Source organism: Epinephelus fuscoguttatus, linkage group LG18 (genome assembly GCF_011397635.1).
Source record: "Epinephelus fuscoguttatus linkage group LG18, E.fuscoguttatus.final_Chr_v1".
In the NCBI taxonomy this organism is placed as follows: Eukaryota; Metazoa; Chordata; class Actinopteri; order Perciformes; family Serranidae; genus Epinephelus; species Epinephelus fuscoguttatus.
This window is the reverse complement of record NC_064769.1, coordinates 36,325,036-36,342,254: the sequence shown is the minus strand read 5'-3', so window position 1 is coordinate 36,342,254 and position 17,219 is coordinate 36,325,036. Positions and strand designations below refer to the sequence as shown.

General features: G+C 42.8%; 1 protein-coding gene across 1 annotated transcript; it reads left to right on the top strand.

Annotated features, from left to right (window-relative positions):
* Positions 1-1,503: 1,503 nt before the first annotated feature.
* Positions 1,504-11,336, top strand: LOC125878690 (GTPase IMAP family member 8-like). Its single transcript, XM_049560080.1, has 4 exons — positions 1,504-1,565; positions 4,098-4,644; positions 5,919-5,956; positions 9,066-11,336. The coding sequence occupies exons 1-4, from the start codon at positions 1,541-1,543 to the stop codon at positions 9,704-9,706; spliced, it is 1,251 nt and encodes a 416-aa protein (XP_049416037.1). The 5' UTR covers positions 1,504-1,540; the 3' UTR covers positions 9,707-11,336.
* The last annotated feature ends 5,883 nt before the right edge of the window (positions 11,337-17,219 follow it).

Sequence of the window (17,219 nt, the reverse complement as noted above, 5' to 3'; positions counted from 1 at the left end):
GATATGACGTACGATGCAATAGCTTCACGTACTGAGTGTGCAAGGATGCTGCATGAGTTATTACTGCTCCAACTGTGAAGCACAACACAGAGGGTCACCCAAAGGTTTGTTTGTTTTGTTTTGTTTTAGCATGTACCTCCATGGCAAGCTGCTGTCTGTCTGTCTTTGTTTGGGTTTACCGCCAGTGCATCATTTCGTGCTGCATTTCTATTGGTTGGTTAGTAGACGTAGGTCATAATGGCAGTCACACAGTGAGATGGGCATCCCAAATTTCTGACACTGTCAGAATTTTATCCCAGGCTGTCTTTAATCACAAGGCCATGACAACAGGTATCCTTGAACCTGTCACTGTGTGACATAGGACGACTGTTTTAAGGTGCGGACACACCAAACCGACATCAAAGAACTAGCAGCGACGAAAGCCAACTGTTGCGTCGTCTACGTTGCCTCACGTTGCCTCACGTCGCTCTGTGTCAGTAGCACGTACGTTCTGCGCTTGCGTGAGAGAGAGCGGAGTGAGAGAGTGGTACATCCTGTCAGCCGAGGGGTTTCCTATCTGTGCAGCCGAGCACCGCAGCACCTCCACGGACTATTACATCCAGACGGTCCTGGTGTTTCCTCCGCAGGCTCCACTTCACTCAGCTGCCCGATAAACCCACTGCTTCTTCCCACTTTAACCTGAATAACAAACCGGGGCTCGGTGCTCCGGTTGGATCCAAACAGAGAGCCGGGGCTAGCTCAGAGACTAGCGGAGGCTAACTGGCTGTGCTTCCCTCCGGTCATGCTGCGGCTAACGCTCTGCTAGCTGCAGCGGGTCTGTGGGGCAGCTGAGTGAAGTGGAGCCTGAGGAGGAAGCACCGGTTAGCCCCGGTTTCACTACAGGCAGATTCACTCGCTACAGGGGTGAGGGAATAAAACCTGAACAGCCAATCAGACTGATCTCTCTCACCGACAAGCTCTGCTGCCGATTCAACATGCTCAATCGGCCAAAAAGCCGCCGCCGCCAAAGTGCAGACGGTGTGGGACACACCGCAAAAACTAGGCTGACAGACGCTCACCGACAGCCCGACTTTGGTTGACGGCCAACCGTCGGTGTGTCAGGGCCTTTAGAGCCACAACCAAAGATATCGCCACGTGTCTCTCACATTGGTCATCTTTTGACGGGGACACCCCAATATCGCAGAGTGTATACGGAGCTTAAAGTGTTCATGACGTGTGTTGGGGCAGTTCTCAAACAAGGTTCGTAGAAGTGCAAAAAACTGCAGTTCGTCTAACGGCCACTTGAGGCTCCAGAAGTGAGAACCTCATGTTAAACTAAACTTCACTTGATTGAGGAGTGGCTTATACCCTTCTGTCTATGTCCTTGACTTTTTGAAGAATGAACAGAAACAGAGCTCACTGTTATTTTAGTGTGGAGCATTTGTCAGCACTCCGCCCACTGGGTGGATCAGCCTGTGTCAGTGTGATTCAGCCAGTCTTCAAAACTGACCCAGATTACAGAGAAACCTGTTTGCCGTCTGTTCTCCGCTGCTCAGCTAAAATGAAGTCTAACAGACAGCCATCATGTAAGTGACTATTATTTCTTCTCTCTTCTTTTCAAAACAGTTTTGTTTCGGGGGCTGACATTCAACACAGATCCCAGACAAGACATTATGATTACATGGTCAGTATCACAGTCCTAGGCCACCACATTTGTTATGAATATGCTGCATTCTTTGATCGTGGTTAGGACAAGTTGAAAAATTACAACAAAACTACTTGAAAAATCATGTTTGCTGGGATTGCTAATGTATATTCAATTCATACCGATTAAGCTGAACATACCTGAAAAGAGTTTGCTGCAGTGGACAGGTGATTTTGACCCGGACACAGCTTAGATTGTATGCCAATAATCATTTTTATGTGACATCAAGACAGTGAGCAAAGGCAATATTACAATTACTATCAATATTATTATTATTATTATTATTATATGGAGCTCCTTAAGTCCCAAAAAGTGATTTTTTAAAAATCTTATCTGCACAGCATAAAATTATCTTGGGGTGGAGCTGGAGCTGGTGTGGGAGGTAGAGCAGTACCAACTAGATATAGTCGTCTTCACCTCAACTCCTAGAAAAGGGGCTGGACTCTCTCATTCTCTGGTATTGCCCTGGGTGTGAGGCACTGATTCCCTGGCTAAGTGCCACTGTGTTGAGGTTTTCCCTGTTGAACAAGAGGGTTGCTTCAAAGTGACTTCAAGTCGCTGAGTGGAGGTTCCTGACTGTTTTTTGTGCATATGCACCAAAGAGTCCTTCAGAGTACCCAGCCTTTTTGGAGTCTCTAGAGCGGTGTCAGAAAGGGTATTGACCAGGGACTCTGTACTTCTGTTGGGGGACTTAAACACTCTTTTGAACAATGATGGAGAAACCTGGAGAGGGGGGATAGGGAGAAACAACCTGCCCGATCTGAACCCAAGTGGTGTTTTGTTATCGGACTTCTGTGCTCATCATGTTCACAAGTGTTCACAAGTGTACATGTTACCAGAGCACCCTAGGCCAAAGACTGATGATCAACTTTGTGGTTGTATCATCAGATCTGTATGTCTGGACACTTGGGTGAAGAGAAGAGCAGAACTGTCAATTGATCACTGCCTGATGGTGAGTGGAATCAGACGGAAGGGGAGCCTGCCGGACAGGCCTTGTAAACCCAAATGCATAGTAAGGGTGAACTAGGAACGTCAGGCTAAGGAAGAATTTTTCATGCATCCTGAGGGAGGTTAGGGACACTGAATCCGAGTGGGCCATGTTCAAAGGCTCCAGTGTGAAGGCAGCTGCCAAAAGCTGTGGTCAGGAGGTTGTTGATGCCTGTCATGGCAGTAACCTAAGCACCTGCTGGTAGACACCAGTGGTGAAGGAGGTTGCCAGGCTGAAGAAGAAGAATGCCTTTTGGGCTTGGTTGGCCCAGGGGTCTGCTGAAACAGCAGATGGGTAACAGCTGGCCAGAAGGGCTTCAGCTGTGGCAGTCACCAAAGCAAAAACTGGGATTGGGAGGAGTTCGGGGAGGCTGTGGAGAAGGACTTTCAGTTGGCTTCAGAGAAGCTCTGGCAAATTCTTAGATGCCTCAAGGGACAGCAAGGCATGCAAGGGGGAGGCAGGGGTCCAATTTGGGGACCTCCAAATAGCGTCTCTGCTTTTTGCATTATGATATGGTTGTGTTGGTTGCATTGCAACATGACCACTGGGGTGGTTTTCAGTCGAGTGTGAAGCTACTGGAATGAGAGTCAGCACCTCCATGGTTCTCTGCCTGAAAACAGTGGACTGCCGCTTCTGGGTTGGGAGAGAGTTACTGCCCCAAGTGAGGAGTTCTAGTATCTCAGGTTCCTGTTCACGAGTGAGGGTAAAATACAGTGTGAGATGGATTGGCGGTTTTGTGTAACATCAGCAGTGATGGAGGCAAAGCTCTCAATTTACCGGAAATCTATATTCCAACCCTCACCTATGGTCATGAGCTTTGGGTAATGACTGAAAGAATGGATCACGGATACAAGCAGGTGAAATGAGTTTCCTCTGTAGCTTGGCTGGACTCATGGCATGAGGAGCTTGGATAGCCAGAAGGAGCTCAAAGTAGAGTCGCATCACATTTAAAGGCGCCAACTGAGGTGGTTCAGGCATCTGATCAGGATGCCTCCAGGGCGCCTCCCATTAGAGGTGTTCAGGGCACCTCCAACTGGTAGAAGACTCAGAACATGCTGGAGTAATTATATGTTTAATCTGGCCTGGGAATGCCTCGGGGTCCCCTAGGAGGAGCTGGAAAGAGTTGCTGGGGAGAGGGATGTGTGGAGTACTGCTCAACCTGCTGCCCCGCAACCCCAGATAAGCAGATGAAAATGGATTGAGTATCTGTAGTTGTTTAAGTTTTTTGTTTGCTCCCTTAAGGGAGACAGGAAAAAATGCTGCAGAATTGAATTAGCTATGAAGCAGCCTGACACCTATACAGCAGGGAATCAAATGTCAAGAATGCTTAAAGTTGTTCAGTGACAGTTCACTAAGCCCAAGACCTTCCTCTAAAACCAGCCAGGATTTTGCATGTAAACATATTTCTGTTTTCTGTTTCCACAGCACATCCTGCAAAGTCAACCATCGCTCTGTTCGGAAAGAAGGTTCCACTAAAGAACAGCATAGGAAAGATGATCCTCACCAACAGGCCTAATGCTTTTGCCACAACATCAAACAGCTTTGTCATGGAAACAAATGACTCATTCAAAATCATCAGTGTCCCTGACTTCTTTGATGAAGAATGTCAGCACCCGGACCAGCTGATCATTGACTTCATGGCACTTTCTCATCCTGGCCCTGATCTGTTCATCCTGGCAATAGACTCAGAAAACACCAAAGAGGATAAAGTCGTGGCTCAGATCAAAAACCTTAAAGCTACCTTTGGAGATAATATCACAGCAAACTTGGTCATTATGTTACCAGATGCCAAAAGCTTAAGTTCACTTCGTCAGCTGGAGCAAAAGTTCAACACCCAGCTGGCAGTCGCCAGTGAAAATCTGGCCAGTGAATGTAAGAAGTGGTGTTCGGATCATAAGTCATTCCAGTATAACTACGAAAACTACAGTGAAGATGTTGTGTTGAGAAGAATGACAGCGTTAGAGAACATAAGGTACAAACTTCATTATTACAGCGTAACAGCTGACCATATCTGTATATAGTCCCACACTACTTTAGGGCTTGCTTGTGTTTCTCAGTATATGTTCTCATAGAGGGCTTCTGTCATCATCAACACATTCTCACTCTGATTTCGTCTCGTATCGACGTTTGGTCATGGACTTCCCACGTCCACATACAACATGCAAGTTCTGCCTGTTACATGCATTGTCTTCTTTCAAGATACACTTCTGTTTTCACAGGAAATTTACCGTTTACATACAGTCTCTTTCACCATAAATGTACTACGTTGGTACAACACTGCAAATTGATGTTTTTTTCCCTTCAACAATGAACACGTGGTTAGGTTTAGGAAAAAAGAACAGGGTTTGGCTTTAGAATCTTACAGGACATGAACACCGCTCTCTCGGGTGACAGTCGGTGTTTGCTGGACCCATCCACCATCCCTCCTGCATGCCCCAGTTGGACTTTCGCCGCCTTAACTTTCGTCCTTGTCCTGCAACGTTTCCCCCTAACTCTGCCGGCCACCGTTAAACTATAATGGCAACTGGCCGCGTATCATGCTAACATTAAAGGACACCTTCCGTTGGATTCTGACACTGCAAATCAAAGCCCTAACACTGGATTTCAATGACTTCGGAGTGAGACCGGCCCTTTTCATCAGACTCTAAAAAACGTTGAAATGTCACTGTCATTTGCAGCTAGTATTAAAAAGTTCATTGGTATGTGCAAGCCAAGATATGACCCATTTTAGCAATTTTCATCTCCTCCCAATAAGCTGCATAAATCAGATAGTACATTGGTTGATTTTAGGTATCAGGTAAGAGCTCAACGTTTAGGTCAACAGTTAAAAGGTCTAGTGTGTTGGATTTAGCGGCACCTACTGGCAGAAATGGATTATACTAATCATGACTACGTTTTCATTAGTTTATAATCACCTGAAAAGATTTTGTTCTCCAAGGATCCTTGTTGACTCCAAGGTTTATTACGTATGCTGCAACGTCAAGTATAATAAGCAGAAAATTGGGTTAATGTAGCCGCAGTTTATACCTCTCACACATAGCACAACTATGCTGGGAGGGGGGGTACTCATGTAGGATAAATTAATTAAACTTTAAATACCTTAGTATCAGGCTCCATATCATCAAAATAGTTCCAGAAACCCACTATGAGAAATCTGAATGAACACAAAGTAGCCTGAAAGCAGGTTGGGACATCTCTCTGTTGCTATCACCTTGTGATTGACATTAACTATGATAACTCTTTCAGTTTTGATGGCCATCCTGTGTATCACCATGGGACAGCAGGTAAATCTCTGGTTTTAATTACTTTCAATTGCATTTGGTTATAGAATGTTATCTTGCTGAAGGGTAGCCTGGCCTTTGACACAGCAAAACATTAGAATACCGTAGCCATGCCTGCTGAAAAGGTAAAAGACAATTGGATGAAAGAGTATCCAGAAACTGGGGCACTAACTTGTTGGATGAAAAGAGAAGAGAAGCAGCACTCTTCTTACTTAGGTGGAAGTGTCAAATATTGTATTAAATAGACACTCTCTGGTTCCAGTGTTCAGACCCCACATCCTAATCTGTTCCTCTTTGTTTGTGTTGTAAAAGCGACACAAGTCACAGGACAATAGCAAGCTGTGAGAACGGTGTAAGGTGTTATTTCAAGTATTTGAAAAGGAAATAAGGAGTGTCTCTTTATAAATGGCAGTATGTATTTTGCATCCTGGAAGTTGAGTCATCTGTCACATCACATTACACCTGCCAGTACAGCAGCTTCTGAACGTGACGCTAGTATGCTCTGAGAATAAACTCTCAGAATAAGATAAGATTAGTAACTGTGACAAACTAAATGTCCATATGTTTGTTTTGCAACATCCATTTGAAGCTTAATTCAGGGGCAAAACAGCACTGAGATATTTAAACATGTAAAGGTGTTATTCAATTCAGCAGCAGTGCAACCATGCGAGACAGGGGAGCACAAAGGCTCCGATGAAGGAGTCGAGGTAGTAACATGCATTGATGGGACGTTATGGGACGTAAAGTTTGCAAATGAAGAAACAGTCCCAGTGTCCTTAAATGACACGATAATAAAGTCCCAATGTCCTCAAACAAGACTATATCCCCATGTTCTCAAATGAGGCGATAATGAAGTCCCAGTGTCTTCAAACAAGTACTTCCTAATTAACAGCACCTTCTCTTGTTACTGTTGCTAAAATTTATAAAAAATGTGTTGCCATATCAAACTGCAAACATTATTAATCATAAATAAACCAGCTTCAGCCATAAAATGTGATCAGGTTTAGGACCTTGTCCACTTTTGTGTCGGGATCGTCTGCAGCCTGACTTGGCAGAGATGGCTGCCATCTTGTTTTTACATGGATTAGTGTAATGTGGTCTCAATACCACTAGATGGCACAAAAAGTGTCCACGAGCGAGGACAACAGGTCTAAGTTAAGCAGAATGAAGTATAAGCAAAGATACTGGATTACTACAAGATGGCCCACCTACAATATACTCCCATTGTATGAAATGGTATACATTTGCGGTCTCCTAAATAGGCGTTGTCCCCCGTACCCCAATCAAAGATGATGGAGAACCGCCAATCAAAGACGAGTATCCCCAACCTCGCTTCTGTCAACATGTTTGTACCCTTACTGGCCGTAAGCTAAATAAATAAACGGTCCGTGAAAAAAATTTTTTTCCAGCGGATGTCTTAGTTACAACATGATTGAGCTAACTGGAGTAGTTTCATGTCGTATCCGACAACGGGAGGCTTTTAACAGATGACGTCCTGATGTTAGCTTTGCTGCTGCTGTTAGCTGTCCCTGTCAGCTGCAGCCACTGATGCTTTCTAGACATCGTGATTTCCCAAAACTGAATAAATACCACACATAGCAACACAAAACTGCTTTGCTAGCTCACTCATGTTGTAACTAAGATATCCGCTGGAAATAATATTTTTAGTAATCCAGTATCTTTGGTGAAACTGCACTGATTTCAGCACCAGTGTTGAGACAGAGACTGGTCTTGATCAAAGTAAATTTCTCCTGATTTGTCCGTCTGAAATTTGTCATTTTGGTGTCAGAATGTTCTGAAGATACGTGGCTTGTGATAAATGGGTCCAATATCTGCTTCCGTGACTATGGGGCGAAAGAATCGGCCATAATCTGTAATCACGTTCATTTCTCCCACTGAAGTCAATGGACTCAGGACCTGCTGTTAGTCTCCTAAAGGGGCGTGGTGGTCGCGGACCCCACGTGACACTGATACAGGAAACTGACTCGCAGTGGACCGTCTTGGTTTATCCACCGTCTTTGGTTTAAGGTGCAGTAAACCAAACATGTGATGTCCTCATATGAGGACACAAGGTCTTAGGAGACCCAGGATGCATTAATATTCACACAGCTATTAGAACTTGATGATATGTGGCCTGGACCACCTCTTAATGTGGTTTGAAGGACCAGATCACACTACATCTTGGTGGTCGTTGATATTTGTACTTAGCGCTGTCCACTTGTGATCAGATCACCCAAAACACATGTTAATACCAGGTCTGAACAGGCTCTGAGACACGATGGAGCCTGACCATTTAGAACTTTGCAAGCGAAGAGAAGGATTTTACAGGCAGCCAGTGCAGAGATGTGGAGTAGCATTCTGGATCAGTTGGAGAGCCTTTAAAGATTTATTGGAACAACCTCAGGAATTACACTAATCCAGCCTAGAAGTAACAAATGCATGGCAAAGTTTTTCTGCATCTTTTTGATACAGGATGTGCCTAAGTTTTGCAATATTACAGAGGTCAAAGAAGGCAGTCCTTGAAGCCTGTTTTATGTAAGAGTTAACGAACGTTTTTTGATCAAAGTTTACTCTGGGGTTCCTTACAGTGGTGCCAGACACCAGAGCAATGCCATCGAGGGAAACTATGTCTTTAGATAGAGAGTTTCTGAGGTGTTGGGGGCCAAGAACAATCATTCATTTTTGTCTGAGTTTAACATCGGGACATTGCATTGGGCTTTATGTCTTTTGCTTGGAGATAAGTCAAGTGATGAAGTCCATATTTACAAGGTGAAGCAGTTCTTCACAGAGTGTCTTGATTGGGAATCAAATTAAACTGTTATTTTCCCTTTAGATTTAAAGCAATGATTTTATTGTGTCCCGTAGATTTAACATAATTATCAAGATCATCTTCTACTCCCTTCTCGCACTGGGTCAAAGTTCCTACTCAGTCTTAATTTACCATTTGAGCCGAGACGGTGTTACGAAAGTTGAATGAGCCACTCACAATCTCAGGACCGCAATTATGGCCAACAGCCCTTATATCTACTGTCAGAGTTTTCATGTTGGGATCTTCTCAGTAAATTATTTGTTCCACAACACTGAAACACTCTGCCCTAACTGTATCCTCCAGGTGACAGTGCCTGTGAAGACTCGGACAACATATTCAACATCGTTCTGTTGGGACTGACCGGGACCGGAAAGAGTGCATCTGCAAACACCATCCTGACTGCTGACCAATCCAGGGGGGATCCAATACAGCTATTCAAATCTGTGCCAAGCCCCATGATGGTTACGACCCAGTGTGAGGTCAGAATAGTGGAGAAACCATTCGAGAGGAAGGTGAGACTGGTCGACACTCCAGACTTCTTTCACGACCAGATCAGAAACCCCCAGGCACAGGTAGACGAGTGTAAGAAGTACTGTAAGCCAGGGCAATGCGTGGTGTTACTCGTGTTACAGCTGGGTCGCTTCACGCATCTTGAGAGAGGAATATTAGAAAAGCTGGAAAAGAAGCTCGGCTGGGAGATCAGGGAGAGTACTATCGTCCTGTTGACTCACGGAGACGACCTGAAAGGAAGTCTGGAGAAATTCATTAACGCACATGATCGCCTCAAGAGTGTTGTTGAACTGTGCGGTGATCGTTGTCATCTATTTAACAACAACTCCAAGAACACAAAGCAGGTCACAGAGCTCATCAAGAAGATTCCAGATTACAAAGATCTTTTCCCGAAGTTTGCAAAAAAACAAAGCAGAAGCTGCTGTATATTATAGCTCGATCAGTGTGAACCACAAAGTGCTTCAAAAGAGTCTCCTCAGATTAGCGTAGCATTGTAGTATCGTCTGACTGATGATCAGCGGTTTGAAAAAATCAATGCAGAACCAGAGACACTGGCTTTTTTATTTCACCTTTTTATTCTTATTGTCAAACCTGATGCCTACATAACCCACAATGCATCCTGGCTGCCAATAGTGTGACAGGGTCATTTGTATAAATACGACTGACCTGTGAGCAGACACAAATGTGAAAAATGTGAAAACTATTTTAACATAATCATTACACTATTTTTTTTTATTCAGAGTACTGTCATTTTGTTACTTTAGTATTTTTATTATTAAGTATTTTTTTGCATTACATATACCAATCACTGGGGTAAGACTATAGCTGCATTTCAACCAAAAACATTTTAGTAATGTACATAACCCATATGGACTTTTACCTAGACCCTAAATTGGTTTAGCATTTCCTCTGCAGACAGTACTCTTACATATGGGCGAGGTTGTTATTTCTTCTTCACTGGTGACACAAAGGAATGTCTGCACTAGTGCTGCCCCCCCACTAAGACTTTTCCCAGTGGACCAACAGTCCTCATCAGGGTCCATCAGTGGACTAGTCTCCTGCATGTTTCTGATATTAATGTAATGATTAAATGATATATTTTGGTGGTTTGAGTTGAAGGTGTGAGAAAGAATAGTATCAGTAACATTGTTAACACTGTGCTACATTACAGAGAAATACAAACCGTACTAATGAACCTTCATTAATATAGGCCTATATTTTATCTCCAAGTGCACGTCACACACTGAGCGAGCCGCCTGTTAATGACGCTGTGGGCTAATGGGCATGTAGCTACTTCCATGTTTCAGATGATACGTCATGTTTGTAGTCGACCAATGAAGATGAGTTTACATATCACCTTGGGTTCGTCCTTCACCTTCTCAAAATGATCCCACACTTTGGATTTCCTGCCCGACATGTTATTAACTAGCCTGTGGAATAACTGCAGGTACCAGCCCTGGAGATTAACCTGACGTGGACACTTCCTGTGGCTGTCCTTTCAAATTAAAGTCACACATGGTCCAGTCATATAGGTTTGGATTTATCTGAAAAGGTGCAGCTCTTGATAGAGTTTCAAATTTGTTTTTGTGTCTGTGACGAAGCGACCAATAAAATCTTGCTGACTGATGACCTTTCTGGTCGATTACCATTTGGTCGACTATTAGGGGGCAGCCCTAGTCTGCACCTTCTTTACTGTCCATATAACAGGGTTGCACGCCGACATTTTCAGAACAAAAAAGAGCAGGCTGCAGTGAGAGTCTCTCTTGATTGGATATTTAAAAATCGTGGGCCCTCATCAGCCAAAACATGATCTTTTTTGAACCATAACCACGTTGTTTTTGTGCCTAAACATGACCACACTAAACTTAACCACAGGGAGGTTTAAAGAAATGTAAAGTTTTAACATATCTGTGTTTTGTAATGCCCATATTTATTCTGGTGATTGGGCTGTTAGATGTCGTGTGACATGTACAAAATTTATTTTTGGTATTTGTGTTTTCCTGTTGTATAAATCAAGATCGTTCAAAGGGCTTCATACAGTAATAAAATGCACAATTAAATATATCAATGCTACACTCTTCCATGCTGTCTCTATTCACTGTGCTGAGTCATGCTCTATTGTACCAAGGCCTTGCTGGTGTGTTTTTAGCTCTGAGAGCCTGGTTAGACCAGGAAGCAGCACAACAAAATTCATTTGTAGTTGTAGTAAGTATTTGCAGGGCTGGTTGGGGAGCGACTGTGGTTGGAAAGCTACCTGCTGTGTTGACATGACCTAGTATCCAGGAATGCACTTCCTCACTAAACTGGTTCCCTTCAGTATGACATCACTACTGTAATCTGACTTTTGTTTATCAAAGTCAACGTCAGACACTTTCCACAAGTGTTTCCTGCACATTCCTCATCAAACTGTGATTAAAACATTCTTGTTCAGAGCCGTCAACATGTTTTAAAGTGACTTTAATCAGTGATCATCTGCGTTTAGTTTCATCTGACAGCTGCCTGTGAAATGTGTTTGACAACCAGAACTGCAACATGTTTCACATTGTTCAGGCGTCAGTTTGGCAGAGCTGGTGATGAATGAAATGCCACAAAGTCTCCTCATATTCCTACAAAGACCTGGTACTACAGAGTCCAGCTTCATGTCCTCCATCTCGACAGGAGCAGTGGTGTAACACAAGAGTGTGATGTGTGGTGGTTGGAGAGCACACAGCAGGATGGAGACAGATATTCTCTTAAGCAACACTTTACTCTTCTCCACACTTCAGCAGCCTCACAACAACCACATTTCCTGATTACACTTCCTCGTTATATGTCACATGACTCTTAACTAACCAGTGAGCAGCTAGACGGGCTGTTTTTAACAACGCTGCTGTGAATATTTTAACATGCAAATAATACTTGTGAACACAAATGTGTAAATAGTTAACTGCACATTTTTAGCAAGCATGAATTAACTTAACTTGTAAAGCTTACAGAAAGTAGATCTGAATGTTACCATGTGTCACATCTTATTAACACATATTTATATCCGCAAATCCATTCAGTAGTAGCACTATTTAGCATTCACTACACTGACAACACACATTTAAATGCATTACTTTTGCTCCCATTTTAACAGGTTTAAAGGTCCAGTGTGAAGCTTAGGTGTAAGTATATGTTAAATCCAACCTAAAACAATATAAATATTAATTTAAAGACACTGAGACGATCTTACACGCCTTCATCTCTTCATGCCCGGATCACTGCAACAGCGTCTTCTTTTGCCTGAATCATAAATCTATTAATCGACTAACTGACTGCACAGAATTCAGCTGCGGGAGACGTGATCACATCCCTCCAGTTTTAGCCTCTTTACACCGGCTCCCAGTGTGTTTTAGAACAGATTTTAAGATGTTACCGATTACTTTTAGGGCTCGTCATGGTCTCTCTCCCAGCTATATCTCCAACCTCTTTGTGCTGTACACGCCAGGACGTACTTTGAGGTTCTCGGGCAGAAGTCTTTTGACTCTTCCAGAGGCTGAAAACTAAAGGGGACGGAGCGTTTGCTGTAAGGGCCCCGAGGCTCTGGACCACTTCAGCATACTTTGATTGGAGAGCCTTTCCTGAATTTACCTGAGTTTTAAGTTCATTTACACTGTCATTTATTTCCTCAGTTTTTATCAGTTCTTTTAAAAGTTGTTTTCATGTCTTGTCTGTTTTAATAATCGACATGTAAAACACTTTGTAAATCTGTTTTGAAAAGTGCTTTATAGATAAAGATTATTATTATCATTATATAATATATTTTCTTTAGTGTAAGATCACCTGAAAATAAGAATCATTATGTATTTTATAGCTTGTAATGAGACGTTTCTATCAACATAGGGAGCAGATCCTCATCTGTTCAGATCACCATGTTGCACCACCATGTTTCTACAGTAGCACCAAACAGACAAACCAAACACTGCTTCTAGATGGGGACATTCATGTTTTTGCGTCCACCTCTGCAGATCATCTGGCTCCCTGTACGGCGCAAGGTAAATGGTGTCACACCAGGGTGTCAAAAAATTCATCTCTGTAGCGCTTGGCATGTAAATGTCTTGTTTTCAAGATAAACCTGCACATTTTAGAGTCACCTTTTATTGTGACAAGCCACACCTGTGTAGTGTCGATGCTATTTAATCAGCATCCTGATATGTCACACCTGCAGGCGGCTGGATCATCTTGGAAAAGGAGAAGGGCTCACTGGCACGGATACCGATACAAATCTGCAACAAAATTCAAGAGGGACACGTATCTGTTGAGTGAATAAAAATGATGCAACTTTAACTTAGACCTGTGAAGAATGGGAGCAAAAATAAAAGTTTTTTGTTCAGTGTAGTCAGAGGAAAACTGATATCAAACTGTATATGGTCATTCTACTGTAGTTGACTGAATCAAAAGCTGTGATAGTTTAGTTTAATAAAAGCAAAACACATTTTGCCCTTTCTCCACTAGCTCCTGTTTCTCTCACAGCTCCTGTACAGGAGTCTGACTTATGCTGCCCTCAAGTGGCCGAAGAATCAACTCCTGCAGGTTCCAAATCTCAATCTACAACCGTATAGCATACTTTAGCACATTAGCAGTATGATCATTGTTTGTCTGAGGTTCACTGTGTCCAAAGTGCCACATTTCACCAAGACCTCTTTTTATTTCCCTTAACAACAACAACAACAACAACAACAACACAAGAACAGCTGCTGTGATTTGCTACAGTCACACAGTAAACTATCCACAAGCTTAGGTGTAAGTGACGGTTAAATCCAACCTAAAACAATATAAATATATATTATGTTAAGATCGGTTTTCTTTGTTTTCTTCTTCTTTGCTTCTTTTTCCAGTCTCTCTTAATGCGCTCCACCACAGTACCCTTCAAAATAAAACTTTTAATACCTTCAGGACAGTTTCTTTACTCTGTACTGGGCCAGTACTGTCATCCTGTTGAGTGTGTAATTCCTTTATTTAACTGGTTAAACACCTCAGTCATAATACAGGAGCAGGTGTTTGCAATGTATCTCAAGTTGTACCTCATTTCATGCTGGACTAAAGGCTCCAGGATTTAAGGGTAGGCACGTTTTCTACACAAAGGTGAATTGATCCATGCACGTTGATGCAATCAAATCGTTCAGAGTTTCCCGAACGCTATAAAATATCTTGAGAACTGAGAAGCAAGTCTCAAAAGGAATGCTGTTAAAGGAACACTTCATGCCTGAAATGACCATTTGTATATCCATTGCTTTTCCTGTGTTACATTGAATTTGTGGGAAAAATGTTTTTAATTTTCCTCGCATTCCTCTGGTGAATGAAGAATCCAAAAAAGCAGGAAATTCTTGATGAATTTAATTGAACTGAACTTAAAGTGAAACTTATCCATTGCTGTGTTTTATTTACTTTGGGAGTTGGAGATTGGAGCTGGGAATGACATCACACCTAAAAACCAAAATGATGTTAGCAAAACCAGTTCATGCTAGGTTAGCCGGTTGACAAGAACATATTACACTTTATCTTGCACATGCAAACACTCTAGCAACATGTCTACAGGTTTGACAGGACTGTGTGTATGACTGTTTTAGCGAGACACAAGACAGAAGTGCTAATAAACTGTCTAGCAGCTTTCAGCAACGTTGACGCATGGAGCGGCCATATTGGATTTTGAAGTCAGGGTTGGTGAGGTTCCTCCAACTTTATGAGTTGGAATTTTGACTTCAGGGGGTGTTCCTGTTGAAATGTCCAACTGGGAACTTGGAAATGTAGACTTCCCAGAACAAATGGAACACACATAATACTCTCATCAAAGCCAGACTCCACTGACAAAAACAATGATTTTACTTTGCTGAACACAGGAGCTGCTGGTCTACCGCCGCCTCGATCAGTTAGTTAGTTTGTGTAACTGTGTGACTTCAGTGAATCCAAACTAACCCCTTAAAACACAGAATTCACACAATCATACTAACTAACTAACTGATCGAGGAGGCGGTAAACCAGCAGCTCCTGTGTTCAGCAAGGTGAAATGACTGTTTTTGTCAATGGAGTCTGGCTTTGAAGAGAGCGCTTTATGCTCAGTTCCCCTTCAGAAGAGCTGCCGGTGTGAAAAATACTGAGAATACTACTGGAAATTAGACTTGGATTATACTGCATGAGATGTGTGGGAGTTTAACAGAAGTTTTCATATAGACCAAATCACCGTGAAGTTGCACTAACAACAATCACTTCAAGGTAGAGAACTGGCAACTGCAGGGATACGACTTGTTGATTTCTGACGTCATTTTCAGATGTAACTGTAACATTAAAGATAACATATATTTCCAAATAGTCGCCCGGTGGGAAATAGCTGCCAGGCACCTAATAGCCGCTGGGAGTTTGACCCCATTTTGCGTATTAAACACTGGTCCAACTAAACGCCGGGGCAATTATTTCCTCATTCATTGCCTCATTGCATTTGAGGGATTGTTTGCGCTTTTACGCACGGGTCGGTGGTGAAGTGGTGCACATGACTCGTGCTACAGACGGATGGACACGGACAGACAGACAGCCACGTATCTAAAACAGGTAATACATCTGGCTACATCTTTCCCACATCAAATATCCGTGATCGCCTTGACCCGCGTGCGTAAAAGCACACACAACTCCGTGTCCTCTCACCGCGGATGCTGTGATTTGATGGCCCTGTACTCATTGTAGCCCGCTCTTATAAGACCCAATAATAATAATAATAATGATAAGTTACTGTGGACCTATATACCATGCCTTTTAATAAAATTACCAGAGGAGTTCGCCGAAAAACAGGTAAAGTCAGCCTGAATTACTCGCGTGCATCCCTGGTGAAAATCGCTGACATGCATGGGAAATACGGCTTCTACAGGCTCGCCATAGCTTACTGTCAGGACTCAGGGACCTTCTTTTAAACGCCTGGGGTCAAAATTGATTATGTGAAATAAACGCCCGGGCTACTATTTGGAAAAATACGGTATAAAGTTAAACTTGTATGCGAAAAACGTTTTTTGGCCACCTAAAAAAATCTGTGTGGGTGTACGCTATATTTGAATAATTGCTCCACTTTACTTTACACATCAGGGCAGCGGTATCCCAGCAACTCATCTGCTAGCGAAATGTTCAAAACCCAAAACCAGTGAAGTTGGCACGTTGTGTAAACCGTAAATAAAAACAGAATACAATGATTTGCAAATCCTTTTCAACCTATATTCAATTGAATACACTGCAAAGACAAGTTACTTAATGTTCGAACAGGTAAACTTTGTAATTTTTTGCAAATATTAGCTCATTTGGAATTTGATGCCTGCAACATGTTTCAAAAAAGCTGGCACAAGTGGCAAAAAAGACTGAGAAAGTTGAGGAATGCTCATCAAACACTTATTTGGAACATCCCACAGGTGAACGGGCTAATTGGGAACAGGTGGGTGCCATGATTGGGTATAAAAGCAGCTTCCCTGAAATGCTCAGTCATTCACAAACAAGGATGGGGCGAGGGTCACCACTTAGTGAACAAATGCGTGAGCTGATTGTCGAACAGTTTAAGAACAACATTCCTCAACGAGCTATTGCAAGAAATTTAGGGATTTCATCATCTACGGTCCGTAATATCGTCAAAAGGTTCAGAGAATCTGGAGAAATCACTGCACGTAAGCGACAAGGCCGAAAACCAACACTGAATGCCCGTGACCTTTGATCCCTCAGGCGGTACTGCATCAAAAACCGACATCAGTGTGTAAAGGACATCACCACATGGGCTCAGGAACACTTCAGAAAACCACTGTCAGTAACTACAGTTCGTCGCTACATCTGCAAGTGCAAGTTAAAACTCTACAATGAAAAGAAGCCATTTATCATGAGCACCCAGAAACGCCGCCGGATTCGATGGGCCCGAGCTCATCTAAGATGGACTGATGCTAAGTGGAAAATTGTTCTGTG

Bases quoted from the DNA above. Each gene is read 5' to 3' on its own strand.
- LOC125878690 (XM_049560080.1), top strand. From the start codon at position 1,541: ATGAAGTCTAACAGACAGCCATCAT. The intron at 4,645-5,918 runs GTACAAACTTCA...TAACTCTTTCAG, and splicing joins ACAGCGTTAGAGAACATAAG to TTTTGATGGCCATCCTGTGT. The intron at 5,957-9,065 runs GTAAATCTCTGG...TGTATCCTCCAG, and splicing joins GTATCACCATGGGACAGCAG to GTGACAGTGCCTGTGAAGAC.